General features: G+C 32.9%; 2 protein-coding genes across 2 annotated transcripts; both read right to left on the bottom strand.

The window, feature by feature from the left end:
• Positions 1-4,761: 4,761 nt before the first annotated feature.
• Positions 4,762-8,232, bottom strand: LOC115983349 (UDP-xylose transporter 1-like). The gene is made up of 9 exons (XM_031105993.1): positions 8,016-8,232; positions 7,862-7,900; positions 6,872-6,992; positions 6,332-6,516; positions 6,027-6,094; positions 5,800-5,932; positions 5,496-5,657; positions 5,098-5,370; positions 4,762-4,993 (listed from the first exon to the last, which is right to left on the bottom strand). The coding sequence occupies exons 3-9, from the start codon at positions 6,990-6,992 to the stop codon at positions 4,904-4,906; spliced, it is 1,032 nt and encodes a 343-aa protein (XP_030961853.1). The 5' UTR covers positions 7,862-7,900; positions 8,016-8,232; the 3' UTR covers positions 4,762-4,903.
• Positions 8,233-12,589: 4,357 nt separating this feature from the next.
• LOC115983340 lies at positions 12,590-19,507 on the bottom strand. The gene is made up of 14 exons (XM_031105985.1): positions 19,184-19,507; positions 19,000-19,099; positions 18,792-18,914; positions 17,736-17,840; positions 16,841-16,924; positions 16,621-16,736; positions 16,289-16,390; positions 16,092-16,205; positions 15,934-15,990; positions 14,747-14,813; positions 14,554-14,607; positions 13,495-13,569; positions 13,190-13,225; positions 12,590-12,957 (listed from the first exon to the last, which is right to left on the bottom strand). Exons 1-14 carry the CDS (start codon positions 19,201-19,203, stop codon positions 12,865-12,867), a joined length of 1,146 nt encoding a protein of 381 aa, XP_030961845.1. The 5' UTR covers positions 19,204-19,507; the 3' UTR covers positions 12,590-12,864.
• Positions 19,508-20,107: the final 600 nt, after the last annotated feature.

The following is a 20,107-nucleotide window of genomic DNA, read 5'->3' as shown; positions in this document are numbered from 1 at the left end:
CTAATTTTCTCAATTTAACCATCTCTAAGAGTTACTAAACAAACTCAGTGGATGACGGGAGAAGGAGAGGAACAAGAGAAAAATAAACCCAGAAAAGAAAAAGCACGAGTTAGTGAAAACAGAGAACTTACAGAAAAGAGGAAAGGTTCCTCGAACAGGTTTTTTGTGCTGAAGATAGACTTGAAATTAGATGAGAGTTTGGATGAACCAAGGAAATATGCGCTAGAATTCTTAAGTGCAAAAGTGAAGAGACAAATCAGTTCCAAAAATCATTTATACCTCCCATCGAAAGTAACTGCACGAATTTTCCCGCCTATAAAGGCAAGGAAATCTCCACCATTAGATCACCATTGCGCCGTTGAACGTGGGAAGCACAGAGCTGCCCGCATTTAATGAAGGCACGTTTCACCTTCCAAAGGCTCCAAGAACGTGTCTCGGGCAGACGAAGAGTCTCGAGAACCGATAGGTGACAATGATTGACAAGCTTTGATAGAGGTTTGATGTCATCAAAACCCTCCTATTCGTCTGAGGATCCAGATAGCAGGATTTTGAGGGGCTATTGTGAGGCCAGAGAGCTTATGACTCGGCTCATTTTCTATTAGGACCCAGTGCCAGTGTCGAGGAGAATAATTGCCGAGGACAAATAATGAAAGACCAAATGGCTTAGAGATGCAGTCGAGGATGACCTTTTCCTCGGCATCCCAGAACTTAAAAGGAAAGAATGACATGTCATTAAAGGCAGCATTCGAAGCACCCCCAGAAGAAAAGGCGAGTAGAATGGGACTCACATGGGGGTACGGAGTGGGAGTGGTTCAAGGAAAAGACGTCACCTCCGCATTGAATGTGCCAATAAACGTCCTAGCTATATTGATGGGAAAGGACTCCTGAACAGTGTGGCTTCGGTTATTACAACTAACAGAAAGTAGGGGGAGGTGGCTGATGGGACGGGTACTCGAGTAGGTACCTGCCTGATCAACAGATGGAGGGTCAGGATCAACCGAGAAGGGCTATATAATGTAAAGGCTTATGCGCCAAAGAGAGGGGCCTGAAGCCAGGGTACCTAGAAAAGGGAAAGGAGGAATAAGAACATAAAGTTTCATGGACAAGATCCACGGATAACCTTAGCTCACATCTATGCGTCCACTATGAGTACCATGATTAACCACCGTTTGGTGATCAAGACCTAACCTTTCAAGCCCACGCTCTACAAATTATATTGTTTGGGCCCTTAACGTACGAACCCAACATCATTTTGGGATCGTTACAAATTGAGTCCTTACAATAATTATTATTCGTCATAATAGTTTTTGTAAAACAATTAAATATGAGGATAATTTCCTACCGAACTCCATATTGTGATGTTATATTTATTGAAATTTCAGGGCAAATATGTTCATGATATTTTTTAAAGCTGTTACAATTTGAACATTTAATATAAATTAACCAAAATAACATAAATTTACATAAGTTGTATTTGGGTTCAATCTTGCTACCAAAATTTATAGTGAATTGTGAATAGAATTTTGATTTTAAAATATCATTTTAAAAAAAAATATTTTAGAAAAAAAGTTGCAAATTTCATTCAAAAAAAAAAAAAAAAATCAAATTGGTTTGAATTACAATGTTGAGGTGTGGAGAAACATCCTCTATCCACATCGCCTGAGAAATGCTTAACATGCCTAGTAAGGTCATAAACATAGCAGAATAGGTGACTCACGTGTGAGAAAATAATATACTTTTTTTTTTTTTTTTTTATAAGTAAGAAAATACCTAAAGAAGCTAGAGAGATCTTCTCATCGGCAATCAAAGGAGAATTAAGTGGCCAAATGAAACTAGAGGGATCTTCTCAACTTTTAAAGAATTCATAATTATCTATGAGTCACCCTCCAAGACTGCCTTAATAACTTGAACTTCAAAGGAGAATTTGAGTGCTTTTGCCGTTGTGCGTCATTGCTTCAACCACTGTAATCGAATCAATTAATATTTAAGATTGACTTTTTTTTTTTTTCTTTTAAAATTTTTTATATACTAATGTATATGTGTGCGTTAATTATGAATTTTATCCTCCTATAAATAAATCCACTCCCCGACTAGAGGCACAAAAAGCCTAATTCGTATTGTGACTTCACATAGAAACCATTTGCCTAGAAGACTCTTGTAAAAGCTCTCTCTTTAAGGATTATCACATAAAATTAACAACTAGTGGACAGTGCAGGCTCAAGGTACTGTGGAGTCTAAGGTGACAACTTTAAGTGATGTCTATTATTATATTTTGAATATTAATAGAATATTTATTTAATTTTTGGTATTTTTTTTTTCATTTAAAATCTATTTTTTTAGAAAAAAATTACAAATTAAAATGAACCCATCGCATTACTCAATGACTATACAACTAAAATAAACACTATTTATTGAATGAAGTAACCAAATACTAAAAAATTATGATTGAAAAGTTTAATAAAGCTATATAATTGATATTTCTAAATAGAATTTGAGTATAAATTTATTTACTAGTGTAAGATTAATGAGTTCTTTTAACATTTATGTGTGAGAGATTTAAGGATTGACTCATCCGATGAAAATATTTTTCTTTAACTGGTTTTTCTTTGATAAAAAAATAACTACTTTTTGTTTATTAGTGAATATTTAGGGTTTAATTAATACTTCTATTGGTACAGAATATCTCTATTGGTAAAAATTTAGGGACATTTTTTCATTGGGGGCCTTAGGCGGTTGCCTATTTGGCTCACCCATTGAACCGACACTACTAGTGGAGGTTATAAGCTTGAAGCTACAACTCACGAGCCTAATTCAACCAACCAGACAGTCAACCACTCTTAATTTGGAAGAAAATGCATTTCATTCCTTCCTCTATCTGTCCCTCACACTTTTTTTATATAAGAAAATCGCAATGGGTCAGATTATAATTAAAGGCACATAGATCATTAGTCAATTTTGACAAAATAATTTAGGAGGAAATAGTATAAAAATCTCCTTGGCAAACATTCATGATAAACATGATTATTATTCTTTTTGTTGTTACATTATGTATGATGATTTTTTATTTTTTTTGGGAGAGGATGATAAAGTTTATTACAAGTTCTAAATTTGTTATGGTTAACCATTTTATTTTCTCTCTTTGTTCTTCCTTCAATATTATTTTAAGGGCATGTGACACAGAAAAGCTTATGAAAATAAGGCCCATGAGCTCGACAATGAGCCCATCCCTTGAAGCCTCTTGAGTAGGCTGTCTAGTTGAGTTAAACTTTGATCTTGGATTGGGCCGAATTTATAGAGGATCAGGCTTACAAAAGCCGTCAGCAACTTTTCGGTTGTTGATAAGATGGGTTAGGTTTCGGGTGTTTTTCAATCCAACCCAACTTTTTAGGTTGGCAAATCTCCAATTCAACTCAACTCATGATTGTTCTTAAAACCAAACTAACCTAACCCTTAAATTGAGCGGAAGTTCTATGTCTATAATATTTTAATAATACCTTCACAACAAATTACAAATAGTAAGTTGTTATTGATTCTAATTTAAACATACTACAAAAATTATTTTTTTACTCACCAATAACAATTTAAAATTTGTTGTGAAAGTATTGTGAAAATATTGTAGACATAACATTTTTCCAGATTAACTCATTGGAATTGGACCGTTTTGTCAAGCCTAATAGAAAATTGAGTTTTTGTTCAATTATTTAACAACATTTCAATAAATGATTATAACTTACATAATTGAGCATAATATTTTAGTTTTATCAAAATTAAATCTCAAACACCCAAAATATATCAAAGTAATAAAATTTAAATAATGTCTAAAAATCCAAAAAACCTAAATAACAAATCTAAAATACATATATATTTTAAAGTATTTAATATTGTGGGTTGGTTCGGGTTATGTGGGTTGAAAATTTTGTTAACTCGAACCTAACCTAAGTTTTCCAAAAAATTACAACCCAACCCATCAACCCACAAAAACCAACCAGAGGCATTGGGTTTTGTTGGGTTTGATGAGTGTAGTTTTTGGGAAGGATTCTTGTATGTATTTGTTGAATCTTAACCCACTTTAATTTCTAGGAAGGATTTCCATGCTTTTGTTGTATCTTGATTTTTTTTGGATATAATAATTTATAGACAAAAATACAATTTACATATTTTTAAATTTGGTCAATTGTCATTTTAGTCTATGAAGTTTACTTATTTTTGTCAACATTGAGGCTGCTAGGATACCTAAATGGTTGTGTTAAGTCATGCATTATAAATATATATTTTGTAAAATCTATGTAACAAGTTATATTTCATTATTATTGAGATAAAGTTGTTGATATTTACTAATGAATTGAGAATTGCAAATGATGCCAACCTAATTGGGATGTAAACAATTTTTAGTGATGCAACTCTTCTCACCAAAATATAAATAATGAATACACCAATAAATTTATTTATTCCAATCAATAAAAGTTATCAATGGTTTTTAATTACTTCCATAGATTAGGATTGATTAATATAATTAATTCGTAAATTTAACTTTAAAAGGTCAAATTTTTCATTTAACCAATTGAGGGTAACTTGCAAATAAGGTGACCGTTAAACTCAACATCCAAATGAATGATAGGGTGCAATTTGCAAGGTCTGTTAAAATTGCGATGGTGATTGTAAGTTTCATAGTTTGAGGCGCAAAGTGCAAGTATCCCACATATTAGGCTGGATTTCAGCAATTTATTAAAAAAAGAAAAAATCATTTGGGAATTATCCAAATAAAAAAAAGAAAGGGAATTTATTTAACGAATTAATATCATTTACACTCATCAAAATGTCTTTGAATTTATGAGGTAAAAAAATGTCCTGAATCTGGAAAGAACACAAAAATACATGAAACCTTTATCACAAAGTCTATCACTTAAACAACAGAGTCCTTAGTTGATTTCTTAGCTTCATGACTCTCCTTATCTGGATGACCCAAAAGCTGTGTGGCATCTTTATCTTTAATCTGGAAATTGAGAAAAAGAAGAGTCAGACCAATTTTTCATTTCCTATTCTGGTGAAAAACTTTCTAATATACTATGAAAAAGAGAGAGGGAGAAGAGTAGTAACCTGAGACACCAATGATAGATCAGGGGATTGTTTCTTTTTACTCTCCTGGGTGCAAAAGAATGAATATAGTCCCATGCCGCAAATTGCTATTAGGATTCCAATAATGTTTCTTTCTGTGAAGGGGTCATGGAGTAGTGTATAGCCAAAGCCAAGAATGAGGCATGTCTTGAGGTGGCCTAGCACTTGATATGTAACTGGTGATGTCTTGCCAATAACTAGAAACGTGCTGAAGTTCACAGATACGGCGATTAGGCATGAAAGTACGATGAATCCCTGCACATGTTCAAATCCATTCTATCATCACAAAATCTTTAGGATGATTTTGTCAATTATGTATGGAAATAGCTATAGGCACGCATGAAAGAAAGGAAAAGAAAGGTCAGTAATGAGTAACGTACCAAAACTAAAGGAGAATATTTGAAGGCAAAGACATTTTGCTTGGTGAGGAACTGATCAACCAGAGGGCCTGAGACGAAAAGAATTGCAGCCTGAAATGGAGCTGACTGGTAGAGCAGCTGAGTAGAAGAGACATTGAGCCTCTTTTGTATTGTGTTTGTGAGCTGAATAGATTATTAGGTTAAGAAATACAACTTAATTCAATTCAAAGAGCCAATAAAGCATGTGTCAACATATATTGGAATTCTGTAAACCAATAAAAAAAAAAATCCATTGAACTAGAAAATAGTGGGAGAAAAAGGATACAATTTGACCAACACAGGTAGTTACAATTGCTAAAAGAGAGAGAATTGTTCCAACTAAATTGAGCTGAAGATCAGTCACAGAGGCAATGCCAACTCCTACTAGTAAGAGGAAAAGAGCGAACTTTATCTTCCGGCTGCAAATTAAGAATGGGAAAAGTTACAGTGAGATTGGAGAAATCCTGTGTGAAAATTTTAAGTAAGAGGTCTCTGAAGTCTAATATGGGTTACCTGAATTGCTTGTTCAAGAAAAGAGTTTCCAATAATACAGTGAATGGTATAATTGCAAGTTTTGTCATCTGCCACAACAGGGAAAAATAAAAAACAAAAACAAAAAATGTGAGTGCACAGATATTTTATACCACAGTTTCTTGATTATATTAGCACTATAAGATGTGAACATCCTGAAAGCAACTAGGATTATCCATCTTGTAATTTTAGTTTTAGATGTAACTTTATTCATTAGTGATCTTCCAATCAGGGAAAAAAATGCTATGTCATTTTGTAAGGTTCTAAATATAAATATTGAAGTCAACCTGGTAGAATCCAATGGAGTTGAAACCCAGGCTCAAGTTGAGAAGTCCAATTGAAACCCCATTTAGGATGCCAAAGAGCATTACAGTCTTTGTGTCAATTGACTTGGACTCAAAAAAATTCAAGCGTTGCGCCGTGTGAAGGGTGCAGAATGTCACCATAAGATGCCAACTAGTGAGTGTAGTAGCTGCACCAAGGAAAAAAGATAGGAAAACTAAGGGGAGACGAAAAGGAGCAAGTTGTGAAAGAAATAAGACATGCACTGTTTAAAATAGGTGAAAGAAATAAGACATACACTTTTGATAGGTGCAAGAGAAAGCATGGAAATAAAAGAATTTAGTAATTGTCAGAGCTTTTGAAGTCATTAGGCATACTCTTGTGAGTGAAACCATTTCTTAAATTTTAAATTTCAATCTCATATAAAATTAAACAAAAAAAGAGAGCAAATACTACTTAAAAATAAGGCTATCTCTATATATACTTTATGCTTAAATAAATAATCCCTTAAAGGAATTATAGCAGGAGAGGGATGGATTAGTTACCAAAAGGGAAGCCCAGATTGCTCATCAAAGCTTTGTTGCAGATGACAATGGAGACAGATGAAGCCACTGATAGGAACAGTGCGCCAACAACACCCAACTGGAAGCTCGACATTTCTCCCATCTTTGACAAAATGATGAAAAGAATGAAAGACAGAATATATTTGTCAAAAGTCAAAACCAGCCATTATCAATTTCAATTAAACTCTTCAACGACACTAGTTGCTTAGAATTTTAACAATATGAAAGGTTAAGCGACCCCTGTATTATGGAAAACTGTCATGTTTCCGGTGCATGTTTCTTCTCCCTCACATGAGGGTGGGGTCCACCCTCATGTGAGGGAGAAGAACCCCACCCTCACATGAGGGAGAAGAAACACGCACCGGAAACAAAATATAACTTCTCATGTATTGTATATATATTTTTTTTCGACGACCCAAAAAACAAAGTTTGACAATATGAGATGATAGTTAATTTTATTAGTGAGTAGTTTAGTAATGCTCAATTCTATCGATGTCATTAATCTTTTTGGTTGACCAATGGTGAGATGGTTACTAATCATAATTGGTGTCAGATTGGAAGGCAAAACTAGCTACCACTAAAGAAGACATTTATAATTTTCATTGACTAGGAATAACAGAGGGGGAAATGGCTGTTATATATTGTGTAGTCACGGACTATATTCCTTCATTCTCATTAAGGGGTGGGTCCCTATGAGAGAATAAGTATGGTCTGGAACTGCACAATAATTTTCCCGTGGGAAATGTACTTTTGGCATGATTGAAACAAAAGGAATCCAGACTAGAAATGCTTGAACACAAAGCAAATGAAGGCACTGATACAACTTTTTGTACGATAGGCAATGATCAATGAATAAACTAAACAAGTCTCTTGCATGTTCAGATGCAGCCATTAGAGTTTTAACTGGTGTAATCTTAATGGAGCTTAGAACTGCTTGTCTAGAATGACATATAAAGGAGAATACAAATGTACCTTTACAAGTGATAAGAAAGTCTTGGAGTGTTAGGAGCCCTGAAAACAAATTGAACCAAATAAAAGAAGGAACCAACTAATTAAATCAATCACAACACAAACACACACAAAATCTTGCACATATATATAAGAATGAGCTTCACAATTCACAAACCTTAGAACTTAGAAAATGTACAAATGGATTTACAAGGTATAAGGGCTCCTACAACTCCAAGCAATGGTGGTGGCTCCGGCGAATTTTCTTGAAATCAGAGCTGGGAAATGAAGAATGATGAGAGAATTGGTTGGGAGAGGCCTGAGCTTAAAGAGAGAGTCTCATGGCTTGTATGACAATGCAGTTGATGAGCCCTTTTTATTTTGGATGTTTTTTTTTTGGTTGGTGCCAAACGCCGTTGGTTTAGTTTAGAGACTGTCTAGCTAGTTTTTGTTTTCACGTGGATAGCTTCCAGAAGACAGTTAACGGCTATTACAAGCAAGCAGACGGTCAATTTTAATTGACTGTTAAGATGATAAGACTAGTGATCAGAATGACAAAAACGCCATTAGTAATAGTATTTCAAGGTTTCTTAAAAAAAAAACAAAACGTATTTCAAGGGATTTTGTGTACTGTTTATTGTATTGTTTGAAACTTTTTTTATTTTTTATTTTTTATTTTTGAGAGAGTTTTAACTTATAGCATTCGTTCATTAGACCAAGATACTAATTGGTTTTTGTTATAGACGGGAATTGAATTCTAGCTCTCTTATTAAACCATTAAAGACTTTATTAATTGAGTTAACTTGAAAGCAATGAGGAATGAACTCAATAATAGAATTGGTGGCAAAAAAAAAAAAAAAAAGAAGAATAGAATTTTTTTTTTTTAATGAATAAAAATAAAATTCTTCAAAGCAATTACATATATTATTATTAGGGGTTTCTTTGGGTTAGATTACGTTTCAATATGTCTAGACTTGACAATAAGGGAAAAGGGGGAGTAATATGTGAAAACCTCATTATTTATTTGGGGCCCCAGGGAGGGTGATTTGAATAGTGAAAAAACCTCGATTGTCTCTCCATTAAAATTTCAATTTATGAGTATTATATACAACTAGATTTTTATTTGTGCTAACGCACGGAAATATTCAATATTAGTGATGATGCCATAATTTTACTTAAGTTAGTGAAGTCTTTACCTAGGGTTTTGTGTTAAATATTTTGAATGAGTTACTTGGTACCAAAGTTAAGAATTCTTAATATATTAAATTTATCAATTTACATTTTGTTTATTTTTTATGACATGTAAATGCAAAACACAACCTGTAATAGACTAAATTTTTGTCATGTGTCACCCCCTTTTTTTTTTTTATGGTCACTCTACCAGTACAAAGTTCTTATGAGATGAGGAGGGTAAAGGTCGAGATTTAAGTTTTCAAGGAGTTTTACACACATATACATTTAGATTAGATTAGAGTAGAATTTTTATTTTGTATTAAAAAAAGTTTTCCACTTCAATAAAGTTTTGTTTTATGTAAAGTATTAATTTTTTTTTTGATGAGTTTAGCTTACATCCAGTACTTTTTTTTTAAAAAAAATCTCATTTTGTTTTAATGAGAGACTACCACATCACTCATTAATTAAATAAAATGTGGAGATTAAAACATATTACCATTTGCCATTGTATATTTAAAATAAATGGACATGTCTAGTTAAACCCAATTTTTTTTTGGGGTTTGACTTACTTCTAGTACTTTTTTAATTGAATTTTTTTTTTATTTTAATGAGAAATTGCCACATCATCCATTAACTGAATAAAATATGAAGATTAAAAACCATTGCCACTTGTTATTATATATTTAAAACCAAAAGAGATGTCCAGTTAAAAGTACTGGAAGTAAGTCCAATAATTATTGCACCATATATGACTATTAAGAAATGAACATAAATGCATTTACAACAATAATTCATAGTATTGAATTAATACTTTTACTATGTTAAAGTATTAATTAGTTTTCTATAAAAAGTATTAATTACTTACCATTTATTAATGATCAATATATGGTGCACAAAACATTAATTGTTTTTTTTTTTCTTTTGCCATAATTTTTTTTAAATGGATTGTTAATCAATACCTTAAGGACATTCGTTAGTATTTCCCTTCTAAAATTTATACTTGAAATAATCAAATTGAAATATAGCAATCTTACCTAAGTTTTTTCAATTGAAACAATCAATTGTAACAAAAGACACAAGCAAATTTAATAACACGCAATTAAGAATTAAAAAAAAAAGTACACTTAAGTTAATTGAAATAATTAAATATTTTTAAATTCACTCAAACGATACATTCATATCCTTAATTATTACAATCTTGACAATTTATATTTCCTCTCTTTTTCAACGAATTAATTTAATTGAAATAATGAATATTATACATTAGTCATGAAGATAATTTCTTATAAAATATTTCAAAACGAACTTATATAGCGGCATTACCTCCAAAAATTTCATTTTGGTAGCAAGTGAATTAGCCTTCAGTCAAAATGATAGGAAGGTTTTGGTTGAATTAAGGTAACACATATTGTCATGGTACATCACCTTAATTTTATGGAGTATATTAGTACCCAAAAAAAAAAAGTCTCTATGTTTTTTGTTTTACAGAAGGGTGTTCTAGTCCAATTGGGTACTCAAAATTTCAAAGCTAATTTTACTACCAGCACGTTTGCATCCATAGCTTTCAGGGAATATTAAATAAGACTTAGCACACAAGCCAGGAAGGTGAGGGGAGCATTTCTTTTATGAAGGAGGTATCTCCCAATTCAAGCAAAAAGCTTGCCACCCTCAAACTCAATTAGTGTTTGGTGAACAAACTTGTGTCTCACTCCTCTTAATTAAGAAAAAAGCCATTTTCTTGTCCTCTCTTTCTCTTTTTCTAATTTTCCCTCCTCTTTTAGAATCACCCACCAGTCATAATAATGGAGAAAACTCTTCTCACATTAAAATGTTTTTTTTTTTTTTTTTAATGGGACATTAAAATGCTCCTTGAAGCTTGCTCAAAGTCGGCACCAAATTTCATAAAGAAAACATGTTAATAAACACGAAATATGAAAAGCCATGGCTTTGTTTCATGTGTACAATATAATTGTTTGAAAACTACATTCTTTTATCCTTCTTAAAGAAAGCCTAAGTCAGTAGAGAAATGTTATATCCATACCATTTTCACAATACTTTTATAACAAATCTTATGCGATAGGTTGTTATTACTATTATTGGTAGACAAAAAAGTAATTTTAGTGATGAGTTCAAATTAGAACCGTAACAACTTATTAAATAGAATTTGTTGTAAAAAACTAAAAATATTGTGAATATAAGACTTTTCTTTATACCACATGGACAGTTTTTCAAATAAGTTTAGAGGAAAGTTAATCTAACCATTACATGGCAACTTACAAAAAATTATATGCTTGTATTTTTAATCACATGATTTATTTAATAATCATGTGACTTATTTAACAGATTTAATGAGTCATATGATTTAATACAGATAAATGGTTTTATGAATAGTTGTGTAATGAGTTGTAGAAATTTCGTCAATGGAGGAAAATTTGTCCAGAGCATATCCTCATGATAGCATAAGCTAGGCCAATGTGAGCAACAGTTATAAGGACAAACAGTAATCGACCACACATTGGACCATAGCAATGATACCAGAAATTCAAATTTTTTTAACTAACTTGGTAAATTAAACATGGAAGAGTTACTTCCATAGTGCAATCCAATCATTGGCAAGGGGAAACAAAAAGATATATTATCCAAAATTTGAAAGAAAGTTAATGTAATTTATCCAAAGAAAATGAAGAAGAAGAATACTTCTTCTCCATGGGTAATTCAAGTTTCTTTAAACTTGCCGTATTTGTATTTTGTTTTGCAGGGGTCGTTGTTGCTTTAGCCCGGGCTAATCGATCCCCCAATCGACATGCCAAATGGGTATATTTCTTTCACCAATAATTTAGTGGTGAAAGCAAAAATGGAAAGGTTTTGTCTGTCCCTTTTTATTTAAAAAAGCTATATAACGCATGCACTCCGCTTTTCTAAATAATTATAGACCTTGACTACACATTTAAAAGTGCATTAGTGTCCAAACTCCAACCCCTTTGACAACAATTTCTTACCCGGCTAGAAGACCAGAAGTCTATTTTTTCTTTAAAAAATTTGATGCTCTTGTTAGTCATGAAAATGTTGAGTTTCTTACCAATGACAATTCAATTGGTGATTTGGTAATTAGTACCTTAACCCAAAAGCTAGAATAAGAAGCCTAGCCTAGAACTTGGGAAAAAAAAAAGGAGATCAAATATTTATAAAATTTTAATGGCTTATTTCAATGGATCATTCCTTTGTGACTTGTGTTGTGCAAGATAGAACCTTTTTAACTCTCTGCATTATGTGGTAGTTGAGATGATTGACGTTTCAAAACTATACCAACAATTCTGATGGTGGCTTCATACTTTAGTCCCCGCTACATCAGGGGCAAACCCATCAAAATCACATTGAGATTGCGGCATTATATATGTGTAGACCTTATTGTAAGATCTCTAATGGTTCCTAAATTTCGTACAAAATGTAAGTTTGATAAAATCTATAATAGAGGAACCCACCAGCACTGCCTAACAGCCTAACATACCACAAACTACTGAAAAAAGAAGGCAAAGCCATATTGGAAAAGATAAATCAGGGAGGAAGAATCCGAAGAAATAATCATATTTTGTGTTGATCCATATACGAAAAGAATGTAAATTTTTATTCTCTTATATAACTACGGCTGTCTATAAAATACAGAAGATCCCGGGCTTCAGAAAAATGAGCCTACCATCTTGAGCCAAAAAAAAAGAAAAAGAATAAAATCGCATGAACAGAAGAACTGAGCTCGTAAACAACACCCAAGGCAACTCAAAAAATAAAAAAGAGAAAAAAAAACATGTACAAAAGAAGAACAAAAAAAGAACATGGAAAGGCGGTGTTCGTCAAAGTTACTCCTTCCCATACTGAGCAAGATATGCCTTATCTGCATTGGTGAGCCGAGACTGGAACTGAGCCCACTCATTTTTACACCTAGCTCTCACCTGCAACAGGAAACCACCAGGCAAGAATAATTAAAACCTGGTTGACAAACTTTTATTATTGGTTTCTCAAAATAATAATTAAAAAAAAAGGTAAGAAAATCAAACTGGGTATTTAAAGGCAGTTTTAGCTGATAAAAACAAGAAGCTACAAGTAATGGACTAATGGGCTTTATATAAAGTACAATATTTAGCTCAAAACAATGCGGTACATAATAATGATAAATACACATACCCCTTCCCACGGAGCTTTCCCATCCTCGGACTGCCCCTGAAGTTAACAGATAATTTAAAGTATAAGAATATGATTCATAGCAAAATTTAAAGCTCCCTCATGGAAAATTTTCCTCAGTCTATTATATTTGGCACCAAAAACATCAAACTGTCTTCCATATTTGTGCACAAACTTAAAAGCACATGCGTGCACTCACCCTCATTCTGGCACAGAGATAGAGAGAAGGAGAGAGAGCTCCTAAGAAGCATCATGCACACAACTAAACACAAATGAAAAAAATTCTAGCGAACTTATTGATGACTAACCTGGCTCCCTAGAGAAGGTATTACTTGATGAACAATCCACTGTGAATCAACCACACCAATTTTTTCATGTGCAGGCTGCAAATACAAAACATAACCGATTAGGATGCACCAAGAAAAGGTGTACCTAATCTAACATAAGAAACTTCTATAAACCTACCTGACTGATTCCACATTGAACAAAAGACCACAATTTCATTTGAAAAATAGGAAGGACCCCTACTTTGCATGATCCACATTTTCCTTTCGATTGGTCACTTTACAGAATCCATAGAAACTAGTCCAGTAGTCCTTACTGAATTATGTTTATAATGAAAAGACATAAAGTGCTAAGCACACATACTAACAGAAAGATTTTTAACGAGTCCCTAAATGATCTTTCCATTAGAGGATTTAACTGTGTGTCATCCCATTTGATAAAACAGGCCATGCTTGTACTTTGATTGTTTAATTGTTTATACTGAATGCCATTGGTTTGGCATGCATCTTCATATTACTTAATATCCACACAAATGCGAGCCAACATGATCATTGCACCTAAACCTCATTGTCTCATATTATGGTGAAATTTTGAAATCCCCCAAGAAATTTATATATAAAATATGCTTTGAAATGCCAATGAGCTCTAGCTCAAATGGTGCCTCCTTCCCTTGTAAGAGCAAAATGAAGGGTGAGGGCGTGTGCTCAAGACATATTGGGTGCACATGTAATTACCAATAAAGAAAAAAAAAATATTATGCTTTGAAATCCATAAAATTGCTTTTCAAGTGTTGATATAAGCATTTTCTTTTCCTTCGATCCTTTTTCTGATAGATATATGGGAGAAGGGCAACAAAAAGTGATGATCATTACAAATGAGGAGAATTTAAAATCTGGTTCTGCAGTACTGTTACCAACAACCCTTTTCTTGGCTACCTGGCTTTCCTTAAAAATATGCAGGATAAAAAGAAGTAGTTGAAAGATAACAGGCCATCAATATAGCATCTGAATGGGCAGCAAATCCTACAGGGCACCAAAACCAAAAAAAAAAAAAAAAAAAGGAAAGAAGGAAGAGCCACTGACCTCTACACATCTTCTGAGAGCAAAATCCAATCCCCATCCATGCACCAAATCATTCTACAAGCACAAATTAGAGTGTTTCATTAAGGTAGATGAAACATTTGAAAGCACTCAGAAGAGAATATTATGTATGTAGTTGTTTAAGCACCCCCCCCAAAAAAAAACTTAGCTACATAATTCTAGATACACAACATGCCTGAATCAAATGCCACACACATCGCCAAGCTTCTCGAGAAAATACTGGGGCCATAATTTCCACAAACCTGAAAGAATACAAGAAATAATAATCACAGAATTTAAAAAAAAAAAGAAAAGAAAACAGATCTCCTTAGATTGTGTTTACTAAGACCTTTGCAAAAAAAAAAAAAATGGCACAATGAATTGACATAACGAATTCTAGCAAAATATATTCTTCTTAAGACAACATTTGGGTGAAGGGAAAGAAGAAGAAGAGGAGGAGGAAGTTCTAATGTGGAAGTAAGAAGAATATATTTTGAGGATTCTCTTCTCTATTTATTCTCTTCTCTATTTTCCTTCCATTCTTCTCTATTTTGATATTTGGGATTCTAATGTGGAAGTAAGAATGGAAGGAAAAAAAATAGAGAAGAGAAGAACAAAAAAAGAGATAGATAAATAGCCGTTGTAATGCCTCATGCAGACTGTATATGCATCTGATTGATTTATAACAAGAACAAGAACAAGAATTAGAATGCAAAATCCTTAGTTTTGAGGATTCTCAATTTAGCTTAAAAGAATAAGAAAGAAAATAATTTTCAGAATCTACTACAAAGTAGAGTTAAGAAACAAGACAAAAAAAGAAAAAAAGAAAAAGTAAAATGCATTCTCATGCCTAACACCTGAAAAATGCACTCTCAGTAGTGACACTGAACAAGGGCTTAGACAGTGGTAATAACTATTTCAGACATCTTGATCAAACATCATCTATCATGAATCCCAAACAGAAAGATGATCCTCCATGCTAATGGCATCTTATCCAAGCATGATAGTTAATCTTGCATTATTATAAACCAAAATATTCAAAAGTTTCAAGCAAAGCTTCTGAAAACTTTGGAAAGATAGAGTGCTCATATGTGATACTTAACTAATCAAAATATCTTAATTAAAATATAAAATTATTTATATAAAACAGTCAAATTACACATAGATTGCTCAAAATTTTCTTTTGGTAAGCGTAAATTTGTCCAAGATGACAGCCAAAGTGCCAGGTAATAAATAGCATTCATAATTACAACCAATTCTACAAGCATTTGATACAAAGACTAGAAAATATTACTTTGTATTGTGTTTATGGACATACTCAGAGAGAGAGAGAGAGAGAGAGAGAGAGAGAGAGAGAGAGAGAGAGAGAGAGAGAGAGCATACGCAGCACAAGGAGGCAAATGTGGGTCATTACACCAGCCTGGCTTCTCCTCTGTATCCCTATTCATTAATGCAGACAAGAAGAACTTTTAACTTCAATTTCCAATGCATAACAGCAATACCATTATAATAATGTCACTAGGGCGAGGGAGAGAGCTTACATGTGAACTTCTCTGTCACCTCTTCTCTTTGTCATTTCCCATGTTAGTCCATTATTGGGCTCAAGACCAGGTTGAGAGATTTCCAAACCATGTTTCTTAACCAACTCAATGTACCTAGTAGTAGCATGGAGGAAAACATAAATAAACATATAACATGTGGATTTGAGCAAGAAAAAAACTGATAAATAAGAACTTACTTATCTCCATTGAAGTGTTCGACTCCAAGATCTTCATCCCATATAAAGATATATTCAAAAGCTGACACAACATTAGGATGCAAAAACCTTTTTGCATACCACCTGCAAAACATAAAAGAGTAAGATTATGAGAACAAACTATAGATTCAAACACCTGCACGGGCATAAGTCTCAGCTAATTATAAACTCTTCAAAAAAATGCAGATAAATAGAACTCTAATTTGATGTTCAAGAGCTTGCTAGTCAAAGCTTACTACAGGGTGTAAGGATTTATGAAGCTCTTATTCAATGTAGATAAAAAGGTAGGAACTGAAAAAGTGACAAAAACTTACCATTTTGTTTGTTTCCTTACGCTTATGTGGATTGCACGTTTGGACCACTCAAATTGATCCCATTCACTTGTGTGACCATCATAATGAAAAAGCATAATCATGAAATCCTCAGAAAACTACAAGAAAGTAAAAAAAAAAAAAAAAAAAACCCCTCAGCAGTCAGAATCCTGAATATCAAAATAATCAAGTAAAAAAAAAAAGGGAAGGCTGCTTTTTTGACCTTTTTGATGGCTGCATTAATATTATTTCTCTGATCAATACCAACAGTGAAAGTTACCAAGTATTTTGGCTTTTTCTGCAGATCCTGCAGATTTCATAATTTATGAAATTCCCATAAATTAGGCAGTTGGTTCACATCACAGTCAATAAAAGCTCAAATGTGAAAATTTATGGCACTATGGGCTTCCTGCTCAAAAATATATACACACATGCAATTTTTGACAAGAAAGGTCCTTATCCCCCTTCCTCCCCCAAAACCTTCTTTTCCTATCTCTCTCCTTCAAAAGCACAACCTACCATCTAAATCCAATTCAGCATGCATGTGCAAAGGGCAATGCTATGACCTATTTAAAAGAGGAAATGTTTAAAAAACCAAAACAACTGACTTTATGGCGTGGACAAAAATATATTATTCTCTTTTATTTTGCATTGAATGTAATATATTACAAGTTAATTCTTTCCTTGTTAAGTTAGAAATTTATTTCATTTCCATCTAGGATGTAATTTGGGAGTCTAATTTAAGGCCTGATTTCTATCATGCTTGGTGCCGATGCCTAGGTTTTATATATTTTCTATTTTATCTACTTGATGCTGACTTCAAACAAGCCCTAGGTGCTAATTCCTAGGTCCAATACCTTTATCTTGTTCTTGTTTTGTAATCCAAATAAAACCACCCTCCTAGAGTCTATTTGTCCTGCATCACTTCACCAACACTAAGATTGGATCTTACAACCATTAACATCTAACAGTATATTACAAAATGTTTTGGGCCACAATTGTACATACCTAGGTGACAAACCTATAATGCTGCTATTACCTACTCTTAGAATATCATCATTCCATTTGGGCTTCTATAAATGATTACTTATTATTCTTACAGTCATTGAACATTATACCTCATTGGGATCACCCCATAATCTGCGTAGATAGAGATCAGATTCTGGTACGACAATTCCTGGAGGTAATGACTCCGCACCACGAGGATTTGTTGGAACATGTATCTGAGAGCAAACAAACAAACCACAAGCAAATTATCAGTTTAAATGAAAACAAGGCCATATAGATTTACTTTTGATTAGCCTAGCAAACCCAGCAACTGTGAAGGAATACATAGAAGTCAAGCCAATCTTGAACATGGGATTTATGCCCTTTTTTTATATATATTTAATTTACTTATATTGGTTGAATAAATCCAAACAAAAATCGAAATTGTATCTTACACTTAGTAATTACTCTTTCATTCTTCTAATTTAAGAGGAAGTTTTGGTACTTAATGCAACAAGAACAACCAGACCAATCAGGAAATTACTGCTAGCCCAAAATACTATGATGATCTCACTATTCCTCGTTAATGTTTCTTCATTAAAGAGATGTCCATTTCAAAACTTTCATACCATCAGTACTCACCAACAAGAATTTTACGTTTAACTATCACCTAAACAATTTTAATGATCACGAAAGATCCTAAAAACCAGACAATTATCAGTTTTCCACGAAACACGCAACTAAGTTGATCCTTCAACTAGGGTACTAATTAACAAACATTACATCTCCAGACAATTATCATTTTTTTTTTTTTTTTTTGCTTTCATCATATTACTTTCAGTGAATTTCTGTTACAACTAAAATCAAGGAAATCAAGAATCATAAAATTCTGCTCCCAACATCAGCATTTTCATTTCTACATTCACTGTAAACTACAAAGTATCGCTAAGCGACATCAAAGTCAGAGTAGTTTGTCAGTAAACTATTACTTGAACAACATATTCCTTAAATGAGAGACAAAAAGCTCATCCTCAATTGGTGGCAATACAATACATGCTGTAAAATACTCGACGAACCGCATTGAAAACAATATCAAACAACAAGAGGCAAACAAAAACCAACAATTTTGGAACCAAAATCCATACATTGAAAAAGCCGAAACCGCATATAAAAAAAAAAAAAATCACCTTAGGAACCGTGGTGGATCCGACATTTTCAAGCGATTCGGTTTTAGGGGATGTGGATGTGGATCCATGAATGTCAGTGATGGCTACATCAAGCGATGTTATAATGTTTGAAGGTATATTAATCTGCGAAAAATTCAAAATTCAAAATTTAAAATATATATATTAATGCAATTCAATAATAAGAAAGGAAAGAAATTGATTCACATACCTTGTTCAATGAAGCAGAAGGAATCGATATGCCTATAAAAAAACCAATGACGATTCCAATAATCGTCGTGACTATTTGCCTAGCTCTATCGTTTGGTTTCCTAAACAAAACAACGAAAACACTATTTTTTAATCCAAAATTCAAATCAAAATAGGAATTGAAGACGAAGAATAGGAGATCATACCTACGGTGTAAGTTGCCCATTGAATATATATGTACTATGGAAACTGTTTTTGAAAACTCAATAGGGACTTAGATCACATTCCAAATTTCGAATTGTGAAGAGCTGAAGCAAAATAATTACATTCTTTTCTTGGTTCGCAATTTATAACAGAATGGGCGAACAGAAAAACGGAATGGGACCTGAGTGACAGTTTCGAATGTGGGATTTTTGGGAATTTGGAATTAATGCTGCACTACAATCACTCCCCCATTTCTAACCTACTCTCATTTTTATTGCACTGTTTCTCTGTCAGTTATATTGACTTGTAAAACCTGCAAATTTATAAATAATTAAATAAATAAAAGACTATTAGGATTTATTAGGAACAGAGAAAAAAAAGAGGGATTTTGGTTTTGAAGCAAGAGAGACAGTGTGTTTTTTTTTTTTTTAATATTAATTTTATTAGTATTTAATTTGATAGAGATGATGTACAACAACTAATACATATGATACCGAACATTATTGGTATATGTATTTAAAAATTAAAAATCTATGTGAAAATATGTATAGGTAAAAAAGTACGTAGAAATAAGTATAATATAGTTTAAAACATGAAAATATGTGTTTGAATGGGTATCCCAAACAAGGCCTGAGTTATCGGTTATTTGTTTTATTTCTATTGTGGGGAGAGAGAAACTGATCAAGGGGCTTTTATTGTTACCGAATTGCCCCGACTGTTGGTTTGAATTTGCTCGGATGACAAAGTTGACAAGGCCTTCGCTCTTGCTCTTGTCACGCTTTTGACTTTGGGCTGCTACGTACCCAAGTCCAAACAAGAGACTTTGAGTAATTAATCCAACCCACTCCTTTTAATAGTATTACCCTATGGCATATGTTCATTTTAATAATACTAATTCTAGTATCACATAAAAAAAATTATAATTT

The sequence above is a fragment of the Quercus lobata genome, chromosome 1 (genome assembly GCF_001633185.2).
Source record: "Quercus lobata isolate SW786 chromosome 1, ValleyOak3.0 Primary Assembly, whole genome shotgun sequence".
Classification (NCBI taxonomy): domain Eukaryota; kingdom Viridiplantae; phylum Streptophyta; class Magnoliopsida; order Fagales; family Fagaceae; genus Quercus; species Quercus lobata.
Note: the sequence above shows the minus strand (reverse complement) of the source record. Positions and strands in the feature narration are given on the sequence as shown.